The sequence below is a fragment of the Leptonychotes weddellii genome, chromosome 11 (assembly GCF_054177405.1).
Source record: "Leptonychotes weddellii isolate Sample4059 chromosome 11, ASM5417740v2, whole genome shotgun sequence".
NCBI lineage: Eukaryota > Metazoa > Chordata > Mammalia > Carnivora > Phocidae > Leptonychotes > Leptonychotes weddellii.
This window is the reverse complement of record NC_138379.1, coordinates 11,979,567-11,997,197: the sequence shown is the minus strand read 5'-3', so window position 1 is coordinate 11,997,197 and position 17,631 is coordinate 11,979,567. Positions and strand designations below refer to the sequence as shown.

Here is a 17,631-nt window from a genome sequence, read left to right as displayed (position 1 = left end):
TTATATATTATGGGATAATAGGAAAATCTAGCTCATGTTATTATTATCTCTTTAGTGTGGGTTAAGTGAGGTGATACAAAATCCCCCAAATCCTATGCACATGTGGGAGGTGCTCATAGAACCTTTTTTTTTTCTCTTTTGTGTATTCAGAATTTCTTTGGCAACTCCCTTTGTAATTATTGCAGAGTTTGTATTTGATGAACATACATGTTTCGCTGCCTAGGAGAAAATAATAAAATATTAAAGGTATACATACCGTTTTCAGCTTGAAGTCCTGTTCTGCCCTTCTTCTCTCCATGGGGGAGCCTAACATTGCTTTCTATACTCTCTCATCCCCTGGACCCGTGAAGACCTCCGATGGGGGCCTCACGGTGAGACTGGGGGAAATTCTCTCTTAATTAGAAAGGAAACAGAATCTTGATTGAATGTTCTTTGGAGCCAGTGATAGGGATGATAGTATAAGAAATTCTGGACATTCAAATGTAAAACGGATTAATTTGTAGGAATGTTGGATTTTTATCTGGACAGATGTTTTGCTTTTTATGGAGCTGGTGGGGAGTAAAGATGGGGGCAGGGTTTTGTTGGTGTTTTATTTTTGCTTTGGGCTTATGTTAGAATTAGCTTTTGCTGTATACAACAACAACGGAAAACCTCTCAGAGGGACAGTAATTTGACAGAGGCTTAAGTGATGTCAAGGATTATTTCTCTCTCACATAAAAGTAGGTTGGAGGTAGCAGTCCAGGGCCATGAGAGCCCCAGAGTGTCCCCTGGGACCCAGCTCCTGCACAGGTGTCTCCCCTCTGCCCCACGGTGCAGGGTGGCTCCTGGAACTCCAGTTTTCATGTCTGAGCCACATGCTGGCAGAAGGGAGAAAGGCGCAGGCCAAAAAGGAGGCCTTTCTCTGTGGCGCTCTGTCTAAGCTCTTCCCTAGAAATTCCACGGAACATATCTGCTTAGGTCTCACTGCTCATAACTTAGTCTCACGCATACAGCTAGCTGCAGGAGAGGCTGAGAAATATAGCCTTTTAGTCCCGGGTGCATTATATAAAATTGAAACTAGGGGTCTTTGATGAAGGAAGATGGGGAGACTGGATGTCCTGGATGTGGGCAGCATGCAGTGTTTTAAAGGACTTTAACAGATTGTAGACATTTGCAAACTGCCTGCCTTTCTACTCCACTGCTTGCCTCAAACCGGAAGAACCATCTGATTGCTCTGCACAGTGACCATTGCCTGTTGGAGTCTCGGTGTGCAGATTCCTAGCTGCTTTTTCTTTTTATAAATGGTAGAATGAGGATATGGGGAGCCTGAAAAGGTGAGGGGGCCGAATGTAAATGATCACAGGAGCAGAGGTAGAATGAACTCTGGTCCTGGTGTCGGGAGACCTGGGTCAACTGGGGTCCTTCTCTGGGGCTCTGTCGTCTCCTACGTCTCTGAGCTTTGCATAGCAGTGAGATGGGAAGGACCACCACCCCAGGGCTGCTGACCTGGAGCCTGGGGACGTCTCTAGTGGACTCTAAAACATGATGCAGACAATTAAAACTTGCGTGGCCGATGTGCTTCCAGCAGGCGTGTGGGGAGCACCTGGAGTATGGGAGGAAGACATAAAAGATGGCAGTCTCTTTCCATGGGGCTGGGATTACATCGCTGGGTGCTGTCCCTGGATAGATAGGCCCGTGAGGACTGGCCTGAGTCTGGCTCAACACGCTAGTGGGGTGGGGTCAGATTCTGGCTCTGCTCCTTCTAGCTCTGTGTACACACTTGGCCTGGACAGAATGTGGGATGGGAAACATGCATCTGATCTTTCTTGTTGGTATCCTGGTGCCTCTCATATGGTGCTTCTCTTGCTATGGTGAGTATGGTTCCAGGTTCCAGGATTAAAGATACATAACCTTTGCACAGTGCTCCTGAAGACAAGCCTCTAGCCTGTTGCTTCACCTGTTCCTGTGCTGGAGCCCAAGGGAATGATGGTATGTCCTTCGCTATGTTGGCGCCCTTTAAGGGATATTACGCTTATGCCTGATCCTGGCCTCTCCCCGTTGACGTTAGAACCTCACGCTGTGTTAGAGGCAGCACCCCTCTGACTGTGTCATTGGGTTGTCACGAGGCTGAGTGTCCAGCTCAGGGGCCTGCTGCCGGGTCGAGGCTCGGTGCCACTGCTGTGTCAGGCTGGCCAGGTGAGGCCAGGCGGCAGAGAGTGACTCAGTCCCCAGCATCTTCCTGCTCCGTGTTCCCCCAGGCCTGGTTCCTTTTTCTTTTCTTTTTTTTTTTTGTGTGAAATTCTCGTCCCTCAGTTCTGGACTTTCATGTGCCATCAGTTTCAAAACATTCTGAAAAAAATATAGAGGGGAGAAGGGAGAAGAAAGAAACCGAGAAGCCCAACTTTGTTCTTGCTGCTAAGCTGCTCCAGAGACTCCTTGGCTTGGCTTCAAGGGCTCTTTAAAAAACTTCCTTTTAAGTTAGGCCCCAGGCAGGATTTTGTTTTTGACCATCTTTTTGACTACCTTGGCCTCTGATTAATTAACCAATTAACTGATCATTCAATACCTACTCTGTGCCAAACACTGTTTATGTGCGGGGGATGTTGATGTAACCCAAACAGACCAAGTCCCCCCTCTCATGGAGCTTACATGTGATGAGAACGGGAGGCTCAGGGCCGTGAAGGGAAGTGAAATGGGATAAGGGGATACAGTGTGATGGGGGCAGGTGCTGTTTTTACATATGGTGGTCAGGGACCGGGCGAGGTCACCGTCATGTTGGATCCATGACACTGGCCAGATGGTGCCTGTGTCCAGTCTTGGCAGACATGCAAGGCATGTAATTGCCTGCCTACCTCACTGGCCTTGGATTTGCATCTGGGCAGAGTGACCAAGGACCAGTCACTGAGCTGTTCCAAACCTTGTGTGGAAATCTCTCAGAATGCCAAATGGTGAAGAAGATCGTCCCTGGTGAGTTTGTACATGAGATCTGCCCTTGATAGCCATGTGGTGGGCCATACCCCTGATGGTGGCTGTTGGTTGGCAGATACAGAGCATGCGGCTTATACTAGCCAGCTGAGTATTCAACAAATACTTACTAAAAGGCTTGTCTCCAAGGCCAGTTGGGGCATGTGCGAAGCAGGGACTTGGGACGATTTCTCAGTCTGAGCTCCAAGGTGCCAACACTGTTGACAGTGGCTGAGAGAAGCCCTTCTCGGTCAGAAAGCAACCCATAAACTTGGCCCCAGTCTTCCTTTTCCTGTCCTTCAGCCCATCATGTCTGCTGCTGGCCATTGGCTTGGACCTACACGTTGGCCTTCCCCTCAAGATGGCACGTGAGAGGGGTGTGCTCAGTTGGGAAGAACTTGGCTGTGCAGGCAAAGACTTGAGCTAGAAAAAGAACAAATGGTCATTCATTCGGTGCTTCCCATTAACCAGGGCCTTTTTTTTTTTTTTTTTTTCTACTCTCTTAAAGGAAAATTCTAAGAAAGGAAGATTCTCGGGCCATCCTTAGAATTTAGACCTCAATTTCACATTATAGGATATTTTTTCTTGGGTTTCAATTAAGGGCTTAAATAACATAGTGGATATGAAAGCATAATGTAGATATTAATAATTTTTGCTATTATTGCATTAATAGTAACAACCTCTGTTCTTCAGATCCCCTATTGATTCATCTTTTTTTTTTTTAAGATTTATTTATTTATTTTAGAGAGAGCGAGCGCGCACAAGTGGGAGGAGCAGAGGGAGAGAGAATCTCATGCCGGCTCTGTGCTGAACGTGGAGCCCATTGCAGGGCTCGATCTCACAACTCTGAGATCATGACCTGAGCTAAAACCAAGAGTCGGACCCTCAACTGACTGCACCACCCAGGCGCCCCTCATCTTATTTTTATATAACAAATTATTAGAATAGTGCCTGGCACATGTGCATATTCACTCATTTAATCCTCATGGCAGCCCTAGAAGGTGGGTACTGTTATTTTGCCCATTTCGCAGATGAGAACATAGGCACAGAGGTTAAACAAGGTCACCCAAGCAGCATGTGGTAGAGCCAGGATTTGCACCAGGGGAGCGTGGCCCCAGGGTCTCAGCTCTTAAAAATCACACCCCAAGTCCTATTGGTTTTCCCACAAAACCTTTACTGAGCAGTAATGATGCTGATGGTCATGCCAACGATTGTCGCTCTTTATATGCTGTGCACCATGTCCTGTATTTCAGATGCAGAGTAAAAATCTTCGTCCCAGCACTGTCTTCAAAGCCTGTTTCCCAGAGGAGGAAGTGAAGGCTCTGAGCATTTGGGTAACTGCTCACAGTCTAAGGACCGAAGCCAGGATGCCAACTCTGGTCTGTCTGGCTTCCGAACTCTGTTTGCTCAGCACAGCAGCCGTCCTCTAAAGGCCATAACACTCCCCTTCCCCAGTGACTCATGGTACCTGGCTACCTTCTCTCACACTCACGTCATGGCCCGTGGCACCTGGTTGGGCCACAGGACGGGACAGTGGCCCATGTTTCTCCAGGCCTGAATCCAAGGCACGGGAGCCGCTCCAGGGAGGCCAGGCAGCAGAGCTTGGATTGGAAAACTGTTAATCCAGCCAGGCCCCTCCGCATCCCTCACTGCAGTTTATTAAGCCCAGGGTTTCCCCAGAGCACCCAGATCTGCTCTGTCTATGTGAGGACATGAGGCTAACGTCCACACACGGTCATGAGCAAGCGTCTAGCCTCTGGTCAGCGTCGGGATGAGCAGTTTCCAGTGAAGTGCCTGGGCCTGGCGAACCCTTGGGAAGGGTGGGGACCATCTGGGCTGTCCTGTAAAGGAAATTGTGGTTTCTTTCTTTCCTTTTTTCTTTTTCTCTTTTTTTTCTTTTTTGGTTTATGGGAAAGGGAGGGAGACTTGTGTCTCAATTGAGTCTTTGTGGCGTTGTATTACAGAGAGTCACAGAAAATGTTCTATGTAAATGACTGTGTGCCCTGATTAGAGCCTCAATAGGTGCCATTGTGTCTTATGGCTATTATTGGTGATTGCAAGATACTAAATGATATTCTCATCAGGCTGAAAAAGCTCAGTGTTAGCAGCAAAACTCGGGGTTAATTATACTGCTCTGAATTAGAGCATAGAATTAAGTTGTAGGGAGAGCAGGGCTCTTGCTTTCTCTCCCTCTGTCTTTTCAGGGTTTGTCGCCGGGGGTTTGATCAAGTACCTTTTAACCCATGTTCTAAATTTGTACTTACTGGCATTTTGCTCTGCATGAGTTACTACCCCTTTTGGCGTTGGGAAACACAGGACCAATTTATAGGACAGTTGGAGAGGGGAGAAATGGTCTACTTAGTGCATTCTTCCTAGTCAATAGCTGGGGTAAAAAATAGCATGAACATTTAAGTCTTTGGGGAGTGCTGGACTCTCTGGAGGGGCCTCTTTAATTTAGCTCTTCTTGTCTCTTCTGCCTTTGAATTATCGGCTGCTGTGATCCTGACTTACCTCTTTGAAGAAATGACACACTGACCTACATCGTGGCTGAAACCGATAGAAGAGTCTATCTCTGCTCTACCCCTTCTTGGCATTCCTAACACAGCCTCGGCGGGAGTGTGTCTGAGGGCTAAGGCAGGCCCTCTCCGGTTTCATGTCATTAACTGCCCTGCCTTGTTTTAATCACAGAGTTTTGCTGCTTTTGAGACATCCCCGATTGTAAACTTCCTGCGTTCCTCTCGCTCAGTCTTCTGCCTGTAAATTTCATGTCCCCTCATGTAGGGTCTAAAACCACATCTTCCCCCGTTGAATGTTACGTGGGCTGTGACTATAATTATTATCAAAAAATCTCCAAAAAGTGATTTTTAGCGATGCCCTTATAGTTTATCATTCCTTATTTAACCACTTCACCATTTTTGGATGTTTAGGTTGATGATTCTTTTTTTTTTTTTTTCCTTTTGCGATTGTCACATTATGTTGGCAATTAGCCTAGGACAGATTCCTAGAAATGAGTTTACTGAGAACATGAACTCAGAAGTAGAGACAGGATTTAAACCCAGATCTTTCTGCCCTCAAATCCCGTGCTGCCGTTTCTGTGATTAGCTTGCTCGTCTTGTACCCGTCAGAACTCCAGAGTCCTCTGTGAGAAACCAGGCACGCACTGCCCTCCGTGAGCAAACTGCTTCACGCCTGGTGGTCCAGGGTGACTTAGAGCCTTCTTTTCCTCCTCCGTCTTCTTTCCTTGATTTGTCAGCGGCGAACCGTTCCCTGGCGCAGCCCCGGGTAAGCGGACTCGCGTTGCAGAATCCTCTCCTTTACCTGGCGTGAGCACAGCACGTGCAAGTTTCACATGTGAGAACATAGCACGCTGTTAAAAAAAAAATTGCATTTCAAATTGCATTTAATAGGTTTGGTGACCAGAGTGAATGTTATGGAATCCTCTTAATTCAGGCCTCTTGCAGAGTGCTTCATTGTTCCTATTTGGAAACATCAGTTATCAGTCTCAGGATAGTTAACATTTTTTCCTATATTTGCAATATATAAAAGAGACTTTCCTAAGCAGCGCCCTGATCAACACAACTGTCTTTTCTACACTGCACACTCTCTCCCAACCAGGACAGACTGCGGGGGTTGGGGGTGGGGGGAAGCAGGGGGAGGCCCTTTGGTTCAACAGGCTGGGAAAAGCTCCCATTCTAAGGAGATTCCCGAAGCCCTTCGAGCTCTTGAGGGCTCAGATCCACACTGTGGTCAGGAAGCCCGTTTGATTCTGTGGAAGCCGGTTTTACCCCACAGCACACCTGTTGATGTTCTATGTAAGAAGCAGCATGCGGAACGATGCTGAGCTAAGGATCAAAGTCCCGGCTCCTAGCTTTTAAGCCCTACACGATGGACGGCCCCGTACCTGCTGTCGCCTTTTCATTTCGCGTTCTTTCTGGCCTCTCTGAGTCCTCATAGATCATCGTCTCTGCCTGGAGTGCTCTTCCCCTGATCTCCACGTGGCTGCATTTGACCCCTTTTGCAGGGCTCAGTCCAGACATCTTCTCTCTGTGCTTTATCGTTATGCATTCTCCATGTAACTGGCCCTTGGCCTCCCGTAGTCTTACAACCGCTCCCTGTACCTGCCGCCTGGCACGATTTCCCGTGTGGTATTACAGATATTTGTATACATGTCTTTCTGATGGATTCATCTCCTTGAAAACAAGGCCAGTCCTCCTGGCTTGCTGCAGTGTGGGCTGTCACATTGGCTTGTACATAGTCAGCGCCTGTAAATGCTGGCGGAATGGGTGTTCATGGTGTCAGTAAATACTTCAGTGGAGGGAGGGTCTAACAACGGCATCGACAGTGGCCATGTTCCCACGGCAGTTTCTACCCTGACCTCAAGCAGGTCGCTGCGGGAGACACAGACTCTGCCTCCTATTCCATTCAGCTTCTCTGGGGAGGGCAGCTTTGCTTCTGATTTTTTCTGATGAGTTGCCTGCAGGTTTCATCTATAAGACTGCTGGTGATGGCCTTTCCTTTTTTGAGCACTCACTGTGTGCTAACTGCTCTATGCAGGTTTTCCCTTTAATCCTTATCTACCCAGTGAGTTAGGTTTTGCTGTTCAGGCAGTGTCAAAAACTGGGGCCCAAAGAGGTTAAAAGACTGGCTCAAGCAAGGTCATGTGGTAAATGGCAGTGCTGGGAATTACGCTTAGGTTTGACTCTGGAATCATTACGTCACATCGGTGTGTGGCCTTCTGCCGTGGTGCGCGTGCGTGGTGGGGGGGCGTGTGTGTCCTTGTTCCTGTGTGTGGCATTTATCGATTTATTGAATTGATCCTGGAGCCCTCCCTCCCGCTTCCCCGTTCTCTTTCTCTTTCGGAATAACATCATCTGACACCCTGTCTTTTTCTGTCCTGGACACGATGTTTGTGGATTTCAGTGTGGTTAATTTGCCCAGTTTTACGAGCTTTCTGAATTCTGCTGTTTTCCCTCACCCCTCTAATTTTTGAAGCCTTACTGAGAAAATGGCTGATGGGAGGCTAACGGGCTTCCAGCGACGAGCTGGACATTCCAAGTGAAGTGTCTCCCTCAGTCTGCTTTTTGCCCTTTCTTGGCATAACCGATGCATCCTGTCCCTGAGACTTTCCAAATCGCAGGTTTGTTAGGCTTGGAGACGCACTCAGGTACGTGTTGCTTCTTAACTGCACTTCGCAGATAACACAGGCTTTGCTAAACAACACAGCACTGGGAACTCCATCTCTGGACCCCCTGAGATGCTGGGTGCGTGCGTGTGCACGCCTAGTGAGATGTAAACATTTACAGGGAATAAAAGAAATTCCTTCCCCAGAGCCAAAATTTGGATAGTCTCCTTATGTACACAGCTTTGACAGTGATTCCATATGTTTTGTTCATCTTTGCTTTTTTTTTTTGCAGCCTCTAGAAATTTATTTCCCATATGCTACCACTGACAGGAGAGAGGTTTCCAAAATGCATGTCGTCCCATGGCTAAAAATCCTGCTTTGGGGCACCTGGGTGGCTCATTGGGCGCCTGGGTGGCTCAGTTGGTTAAGCGACTGCCTTCGGCTCAGGTCATGATCCTGGAGTCCCGGGATCGAGTCCCACATCGGGCTCCCTGCTCAGCGGGGGGGTCTGCTTCTCCCTCTGACCCTCTTCCCTCTCTTGCTATCTGTCTCTCATTCTCTCTCTCTCAAATAAATAAATAAAATCTTTTTAAAAAAAAAATCCTGCTTTGGCCCTTGGAGCCCTCAGGGTGATTGGCCCGTTGGCTTCTTGTTTTATGTTCTTCACCTGTCTTTGCTCCAGCCATAGTGACCTTCACGTTGTTCCTGCACGTGTGTGGCTTTCTCTCTCTTCTGTAGGCCTTCCAGGCTGACGGCACCCTCTGTGTGTGTCACCTTTCTCCTCCACTTGGCTAATTCCTGTTGGCCGCTTCTGGAAATCTGCGTTTAATCAGATCCATCCTGGGATCACCCTTCTGTTGCGTCTCTTGGCTCACTGTGCTCTGTTTCATTTCTCTGTTTCTCCTTGAACCAGACCACTCACATCTTGCCTTCTTTGTCTCTCTACCTCCCAACTCAGTGCCTGGCATACAGTAGGAGCTCAGTGACTATTGAATGAAGGATTAGTCACATGTGCTCATTTCCTGTGAAAATGCAGGGCGGTGGAAAATCTGAGCCTTTCTCGATCCTTGTGCGTAATAACAACAGGTTTGCATAATAACGATAACACCTGCTACCATTTATCAAGTGCGTTCTTTGTGCTTTCTGCAGTTTAGTGCTATCCTTGTCGTGCTCACGTGTACCTGGTGTTATCACTAATGTCATCCCGAGAAGGAAGAAACTGGCCTTCTGTTTCTCTTTGTTTCTTAGTTCAGATACCTTTGCTTCAGAGCAGACGACGGCTTCTGAGCATTTCAAGGTATTTACTGGACTTAAAGCTGAAAGGCATCACCACTGAGACTCAGGGAACTGTTGTGATGGTATTTTAAGCAGAATTTTAGGTGCTTAGGCCTGGAGAAGTTGCCAGCTGCCCAACTTCTGAGTGCAAAGATGGAGAGAGAGAAGGGGGGGAGCTTTCTTTCTCAAATCGTTTACATTTATGTGAAGGCCAAGTTGGGCTTGTTTATTGATCCCATAAAGATACTATGCTATGTTCTTGAATGATTCAGAACCTAATATCCGTATTAGAGTGAGTTCACCTTTTGTGAGGGACACTGGGGGCGGCATGGGGCATTGCAGAGCTGGGGACTGTTAGGGGGTGTCTTTAGTGTCTTCTTGGTCATATGAATTTTATCCACCCAGTAGAACATCACTGAGGCTCTGAATAGTCAAAGAGAACATCTCTCTTATGTTTTCCTCATGAATAGAGCACTCTGTGTCCTGAATTGTTGCTCTGCTGGGGCCAGCACGTGGTGTATTTTCCTAACGTTTGAACCAATAGGCTGTTTTGTTTTGGGGCAATCCAGGTAAAGATTTTCTGCTGCTCCTGTGTGGCAAGGAAAGCCTGTCTTTTCTTCTCTCTTTTTCTCCCTTTCCCTTCTGTCCCTGAGTTTGAAAAAAGCATACTTTGAGTTACATGACTAATTTTAGCGTATTTACTAGAAATTAATGTTCTGCCAATGATTGGAAATTCTTTCCTCTCCTCCGTTCTCCAAAGTCAAAACAGCTCTGTGGATTGGGACTGGGGGTATTCAGAACCAGAGGACAAGGGCTCAGCACACTGGGGACATTTGCAAGAATAAATCTATAGCCCTGGGCTCTGACTCTCTTTTGTCTGTTGGGTGTGTGTGTGTGTGTGTGTGTGTGTGACAGAGACACACACGCACAGATTGATTGATTGGTTGATTGGAGGAAGCTTATGCACAGAGAAGAATAGGGCTTTCTGAAACATGGGATCCAAAGTGACCCCAAAGAGACATCCTAGATAATCATGTTTTCCAGCCCTTGAATTAGGCTCGAGGTCTGATAAAAGGTTTTCTTATTATTTGTGACTCTGTTAATATGAGAAGTCTTTTAAAGCTATACAAATGTGGCTGGTAGACCACCTTATGAAAAAAATACACTGCAGAGTGGGCATTGACCTGTGAGATCTGGAACCTGGTACGTGTGCAGACGACGGTTTTCTCAGTCTTTATCAGCTCCGTTTTGGGTGGAACCTTCTCTTCAAGCCCTGATACTCATAAATGGGATCAACATTGAGTCTTCGCAGAACCACACCCATTAGACCAGAGAGACCTTGGTGGAGCCCCGGGGAGACCAGCACCCCTTGGCTAGAGGACTGTGAGAGCTGAGCATAGTCAAGTGCAGGAGAGCAGCAGTTTCTTGTCTTTAGAAAAAGCTGTGTTCACTTGACTGGAACAAGTGCCCCCTGTATGACACTGTGAAGGTCAAAGCAGAACAGGGAAGGAAATGGTTGAACAATTCTTTTTTTTTTTTTTTTGTTCTCGAATTTTTTCCTGCCCCTCCCCCCATCATCAAGAGGAATATTTCAAAGTTGGTAAGGTCCAGTGAAATGGCTCTTGAGATCCGTGGGGGTGGGATTGCTGAAGGCGCTCAGTCAGTTGACTGCTAGCTGCAGGTGCCCGAGGGCCGCCCTGGGCCAGCATCGTGCTTAAGCCTCATAACATCCTACGGGGTGAGGAAGTGAAGGCTGAGAGAGGGCGAGTCCCCGGTATCTCAGAGCTAGTCGGGGCCTTTCAAATCCATGCTGCTGGGCAAGTGACATATTCAGAAGGGCCATTGGGCAGCCCCTGTCCTTGGGTGTTGCTCTGCTGCCCTGGAAAGTTCCAGACCCGGGAGATCAGTTTGCTCAGAGGGCTCCTGGCGCTGGGCTCATTTCCTCCTGGAGGAGTTGTGGTGGTAGGGGGAAGACTGGAGCTATGGGAGGACTGGGGGAATCTGCTGGGCTGTGGGAGGCGTTGGTCCTGGCCCGCACAGCCTTCTCTGGGGTGGGGTGGTCCACACTTGGGCTTCTCACTTGTGGTTATTTTGAGGCATATATGCTTCTTGCTCGAGTGGGGTTGAACTGATTCCTTGCCCAGCTGAATGTAGGCTTGACTTCCCTAGGGGTTCCACCTGGGGGGTGGGAGGTGTGATCTCTAGTGAGGGCCCAGCATGGTTGGAAGGGTTCACAGCTGTTCTGAGGTCAGGCCTGATGGCTGGTGAGGGCCTGAGGGAGTTGGATCACCCAGGGGCCAGGCTGGGGCCCAGGATGGTTGCATGTGATTATTGGCACTACTCTGTAAGGGATCTCCAAAACTGGTTGGCTTGCTAGTGACGTTGGACAAAGGAATAACCAATCTGCATAATTCTTTCATAGGCATGAGCTAGATTTTGGTTGTCGGAAGACACTGGTGAAGTAAATAGGTCTATCCTAGTTCATACGTGAGAAGATGAAGATTTGTTTAAGATCATGAAGTAGGTGGAACTCAGCTCCTTTCCTAAGTCCACTACTCCGTCCACTACCCCGTCAAAACCCATGGTAGGCCTTTAGTGACCAAAGCTCCAGGGGAGGGAAGGGCCAGCTGGACTTAGCAGTGACCAAAGACGGAGTAGAGGCCCTCATGTCTGGGGTTTGTCTTGTTCACGGCTATGTCTCTAGCCCCCGACAGGGCCTGGCCGTAGTAGGTTCTCAGTATTTGCTGAGAACATAAAATTTCTTAGGTGTGGGGGATCATCTTGCTCATTTGCTCTGCACCTTCCAGAATTTTTCCCTTTTCTTTGCGACTCCCTCTTCTTCTTCCCTGGGAGTGGGACAGTCTCTGAGACACCCACCATTTGGGATTGTTCTGTGGGAGAAATAGGTAGCTTTTAGGTCCAGTGCATTAACATGAGGTCTAGATTGTGTGGCTTGTTTCTCATACAGATAGACCACTTTTGATCTGGAAGAGTGCCCTTGTAACCTCTTCATGTTGCCAGCTGGGGAGAGTGGGTCCCAGAGAGAGCAGTGGCAGAGCTGGGCCTGAACTTGCCCCTTCACCCCAGAGCTTTCTCTGCAGTGTTCACCACCGCTCCAAATCCCAGTGGGTGACCTTGCGCCTCTTTTGAGATTTAAGTCCCTCTGGTTTCTGCCACTGGGAGCTGAGCAGAAGACCTTCTCTTTAAGTGCAGAATGATGGTGGGGTGTCTCTGTCCAAGTTAAAACTTGGGGGTCTTTGCTCAGGACTCTTGCAGCTTTCAGGTTAGGATCTCCTAAGGGTTTTTCTTTTGAGTTTGGTTTTCTCCCTTTCCCTCTGCCTCTCTTGTCTCTACCCACCTTGTGCTTTGAGTCCCTCATTGCGCAGGCAGAGACGAGTGGAGGGGAACCAGTGGATTATTTGAGTGTGGAGCCGGCTTCTCAGACCCTCTTTGGATCCCTGCGGGGGGGTGGGGGGGGTGTGTGGGCCAGGTTGCTTGGCCTTGTGGTCTGAGTTCTGCAGGCCACACCCTGCCCTGCCTCTCCCCAGGGGTGAGGTGCTGGCCACCTGGCATTTATGTGTGCAGCTCTACATCTGTTCCTGTGAACGAAGGAGAAAATAAAAATGCCACCTGATTGTGTGCAGAGCGTTCGTGACCGTTTCGAAGCTTAGTTTTGTTTGTGGTCTCCTTTGAGCTGAAGAAGGGGTGGGTTGGTACTTAGCTGGCATCTACGAGAAGGTCCTGCAGCGGGTGCCTTTCCACGCAGGAGCTCATTTAACCTTCGAGATCCTGTAAGGGGATAAGCTCTGTCTCACAGATAAGGACTCGGGGACTTAGAGCCCTTTGTTCAGGGTTACTTTATCTAGTCATTCAGTAGGTAGTTACTGAGCCTCTGTTGTGTGCTGGGCCCCACCCTCAACTTCGCCTTGGTGGATAAAATTGACAAGGTCCCTGTTGTCAAAGAGCTGAGACTCTCCAGTGGTGGTGTGAGTAGGAGCTAGACTGTGGGAGCAGGGATTAGGGGCTGGAGGAGAGAGTTAGGATTTTAGCCCATTTTACTCGGATGTTTCATATTGTACCAGTTACCACCCTTGTTCTTGTGTGGTATCCATTGTCCTCCTCCCCTTAATAGGGATTATTAACACAGTTTACATATGGTTTAACTGTGGGCTCAGAGAGGCTGGGGCATTTGTCTAAGTTTGCATAGTAGATGAGCTGGAATAGACTCTAGGTCCCCTATGCCTACCTGTGAATAATGTGGTTTTTGTGTTCTTCTTCTTACTGCAATTTTTAAAAATTGACATATAATTGACATAGAGCATTGTAATATTTTTAGGTATACCACAGTAATGTGTTTTTAATAAAAGTAAGAAAAATCAGCAGTTTGCAGAAGAATAATTAGTCTGTCTGTTGGCATATTGATGAACTCTCAAACACATTAGAAAAATTCAGAGTTGCTAGTAAGTAAAGGGGAAGCTCTGTGTCTCAAATTGTAATCTGGACCCAAGAGTGTGGCATGTCTGTGGTCTGAAGGCCAGGGGGCGTTTCTGTCTGTCTGGGACCTGGGGTTGGCCCCGTCACGGTCGTGTTCCACTTAGGGTTCGGGGGAAAAGCTCTGAAAAGAAAGCTGTCACATTTGTTGCCAACATTAATCTATATTAATATTTAAACCCTGCTCAAACTTTTAGAAAGCAGAAGTCTGGAAATCCCAAGTTGGGTGGCCAGCGACCTCCCTTGACGCATGCGCATGAGTGTGACATGGGATTGGGGAGTGTGATGTGGCCTCGGGGCAGATGCCTTCCTAGTCCTTTTAAAAACATAAGTTCCCAGCACACAGTCCTCACCTCTCATGGGGCTTGTGTGGGGGGCTCCGAGCCTCCCTTGTTATTTGGTTCCAGTCATTAATGGCCTTCTCAGCAAATACTGTTGTCACATTATTTAAAGGGCAAAGTGAAGGGGGCCGTGGTTTAGTCTTTTGCTGTTTCCTTTGGGGTCTAGAAGAACTCTGGCTGAACATCTTTTTTGATAGTATTTTTTCTCTGCCGCCAAATGCCGACCTGGGAGAGATCTGGCACCTGGGCCCCTCCTCCCACTGCCTTTGCTTGGTAAATCATTGCCCTCACCCAGAACATCTTGGGGTGGGGGGCACAGGTGACCTCAAGAAACTCTGCTCGGTTGTTGGTGTCTCTTCTCGAAGAACCCTGAGCTGTGCCAGACCTCAGCCTCCCGAGTGGCTCTGCTCTGCTTCTAGAAGACTGTTTGCCCGATGCGCCCTCAGGCCGGCGGATCCCTGGTTCACGGCAGTAACGGTTGTCTCGATCCAGAAGTTGTTTCAGTTTTGCTAATTAGTCTCTCGTGTATTTTGTGTTTGCGATGTGCAGGGCACTGGGGCACTCGGAACCTTTTATGTGTGCGGCCTCACTCTGTTTTCACCAGAATCTGGGGAGGCAGGCCTTTCTGTTGTCTGCCTTCGACAACTGAAGAAGACAGGCGTGAGGAGAGTCCGTGTCCGTCTCAGCTCACATGGCTGCCCGGCAGGGCAGAGCCCACCCCAAGGGAGCACAGTTCCGCTTTGGAATAAACCTTCACTTCCAGTCCTGAGGCAGAGCTCTGAGGCTCCCTCAGCTTCCCCTCGAGTCGCGGGAGGGCCTGGGGCCAGATAAGTCTTGGTTGTGGGAGCTGACCTGTGCCTTGCAGGATGTGGATTGTACCCTCTGGCTTGTACCCCTAGATGCCAGTAACACTCCTCCCCTGCCCCGTACCCTGCCTCACCTGCCCCGTGGTGACCACCCAAACTGTCGCTAGACGCTGCCAGATACCCCCGCCCCCCAGGGGACAAACCTGCACCCAAACGAGAACCACTCAGTTCTGGCCACCATTTCAAGCTCGAAGCCCAGACAGTGTGTGGAGACAGAGAAAGGTACAATGTTTAAAATCAGGCCTGTTGGGGTGCCGGGGTGGCTCAGTCGGTGAAGCGTCTGCCTTTGGCTCAGGTCATGATCCCAGGGTCCTGGGATCGAGTCCCACATCGGGCTCCCTGCTCAGTGGGGAGTCTGCTTCTCCCTCTGCCTCTCTCTCTCTCATGAATAAATAAATAAAATCTTAAAAAAAAAAGATTTTATTTTTAAGCAATCTCTACTTTGAGGCTCAAACTGAGCAGGGAGCCCGATGTGGGGCTCGATCCCAGAACCCTGGGATCATGACCTGAGCCGGAGGCAGACGCTTAACGACTGAGCCACCCAGGCGTCCCTCACAGTGAAATTTAAATCACACCGCATGCCTCTTGGAAGCCTCATTGTGGAGCCCCCTTAAAATATCTTGTCTTTATGCACTGGAAACTTGTGGGGGAAAAATCAGTGTCTTACATTTATTGAGGTTTTGTGGCGAAAAGAACTTTTTGTCGAGAAGAGCCAGTTGAAAACGAGAAGGGCCTCTTTTGAGCCACTTCTGACACGTGGAGCGTGTATGCGACGGGTGGAACATTCCTGTGCCTTCTGTAAGGCCCCCGGTGAACGGGCTTTTCAGGTTTCAGAGCCATTCCCTGTCAGTCAGATGATTTGAGAAGTGTGTGTTCTGTGCTGTGTGTTCACAGGCCTGAATGAATTTGTCTTCACACATGTGGCTGGTGAGCCTGTCCTGTTTTGTCAATTTCGGTTTCTTTTCCTCAATGTATAGTTTCTGTTCGTTCTCACGTTCCTCCCCCAAGGTGCCTCAGTGCCTCTACAGTATGCCAGGCTGTATCGGAAGCCCCTGAGCATTTATTTGGAGAGTTAATTAAACATCAGAGCACGTAATTTGCTGAGATGTCTTGTGCTAAGAAAACCCAAGCTGTAAAAACCTCAAGAACAGCAAAATTAGGGAACTTTTTTTCTTTTTTTTGGATCTGATGATGATAGAGGTTTTAAGTCCATTTCTTGGATTCTGTGAAACAGAGCTCCCTCCTGGTATGTCATAAATCGGGTTCAGCTTGCAATATCCCTATATATGTGCTTTTCCAGCAACATCTATCTGAGGCGAGGTGGAGTGTGCCCCTTTCTCTAGGTAGCCTTTGGGGCACATGTTCGGTACCTCTCATGAGAGTGGCTAGTTTTCAGGAAATGGTTCACTTGTCAGTCTTGGGAACTCTAACGGACAACTTCTGCAGAAGCACCCGGTGAACATTTCTACCTTCTTGCATCGGTAGCAGAACTCCTTCAGGGGTGACAGCTAACTAACTGATGGCATCTTTTTATCCCATCATATCTGTGATTTTTATTTCCAGGGCTTAACTCCCTCCTCCAATGATAAAAGTAATAATAATAGCTACCATTCGGAGTCCCTGCTATTATTAGCAGTGTTATTAACTAGGAGCAGTTACAGGCACAGGGCACGTGGGATTCCAGCCTGCACTTACCCGGAGGGCTTTCCTGCCCCCCCTGGTCACTATGGATGCAGAATTGAAGAAAGGAAGGAAAGTATAAAGAAGAAATAGAGCTCCTTTAATCTGCTGTCTATAGATCCACATTGTTAATATTTTACTGTATTCCCTTATGGCTTTATCCCCCAGGATACTTGTGTTACAAACTGATCATACTGCACATGTAGTGTTTTGTATCTTGCCTGCCTCACTTGGTGTCTTTTTTTTTTTTTTTTTTAAAGATTTTATTTATTTGACAGAGAGAGACACAGTGAGAGAGGGAACACAAGCAGGGGGAGTGGGAGAGGGAGAAGCAGGCTTCCCGGTGAGCAGGGAGCCCGATGCGGGGCTCGATCCCAGGACCCTGGGACCATGACCTGAGCTGAAGGCAGACGCTTAACGACTGAGCCACCCAGGTGCCCTCTCACTTGATGTCTTTTTGTGAGCATGTTTCCATGTGATAATTGTTCTTTTAAAGCATTGTTAACTGTGTAATAGTCCAGCATCTGTTCTAACATTTTATTTCATCTATTGCTGGGCATTTAGTTATTATTGGTATTTTAATATTATAAAGTGTTGTCACTGCAGTGTTGCTCTGCTTGTGACATTTGTGTGTGAGTGTGTGTGTGCGCACGTGTGTGTTTATGTGTGCGTAGTCACTCACAGAGTCAGGGCTGTGTGATGGGCCATTGGGACCCAGGCTTGAGCTTGAAGATTCCCTTACTTGACTTGGAGGCTAAGTTGTTTGTAGTCTCCTTCCTCCCTCCCTCCCTTCCTCCCTTCCCTCCTCCCTCCCTCCCTCCCTTTCTTCCTTCTTTCCGTCCTTCCTTCCTTCTTCTTCCTTCCCCTCCCCTCCCTTCCCTTCCTTCCCCACCTGATCTCTTTCTTTCTTTCT

General features: G+C 48.2%; 1 protein-coding gene across 1 annotated transcript in view; it reads left to right on the top strand.

Moving 5' to 3' along the window:
- Nucleotides 1-202: 202 nt before the first annotated feature.
- PTPRJ (protein tyrosine phosphatase receptor type J) overlaps nt 203-17,631 on the top strand; it is a 109,759-nt gene continuing 92,330 nt past the window's right edge. The window contains exon 1 of the mRNA XM_081799000.1: nt 203-1,968. Within this exon, the coding sequence (XP_081655126.1) occupies nt 1,963-1,968 (6 nt within the window). The 5' untranslated portion in view covers nt 203-1,962. The remainder of the gene's footprint in view (nt 1,969-17,631) is intronic.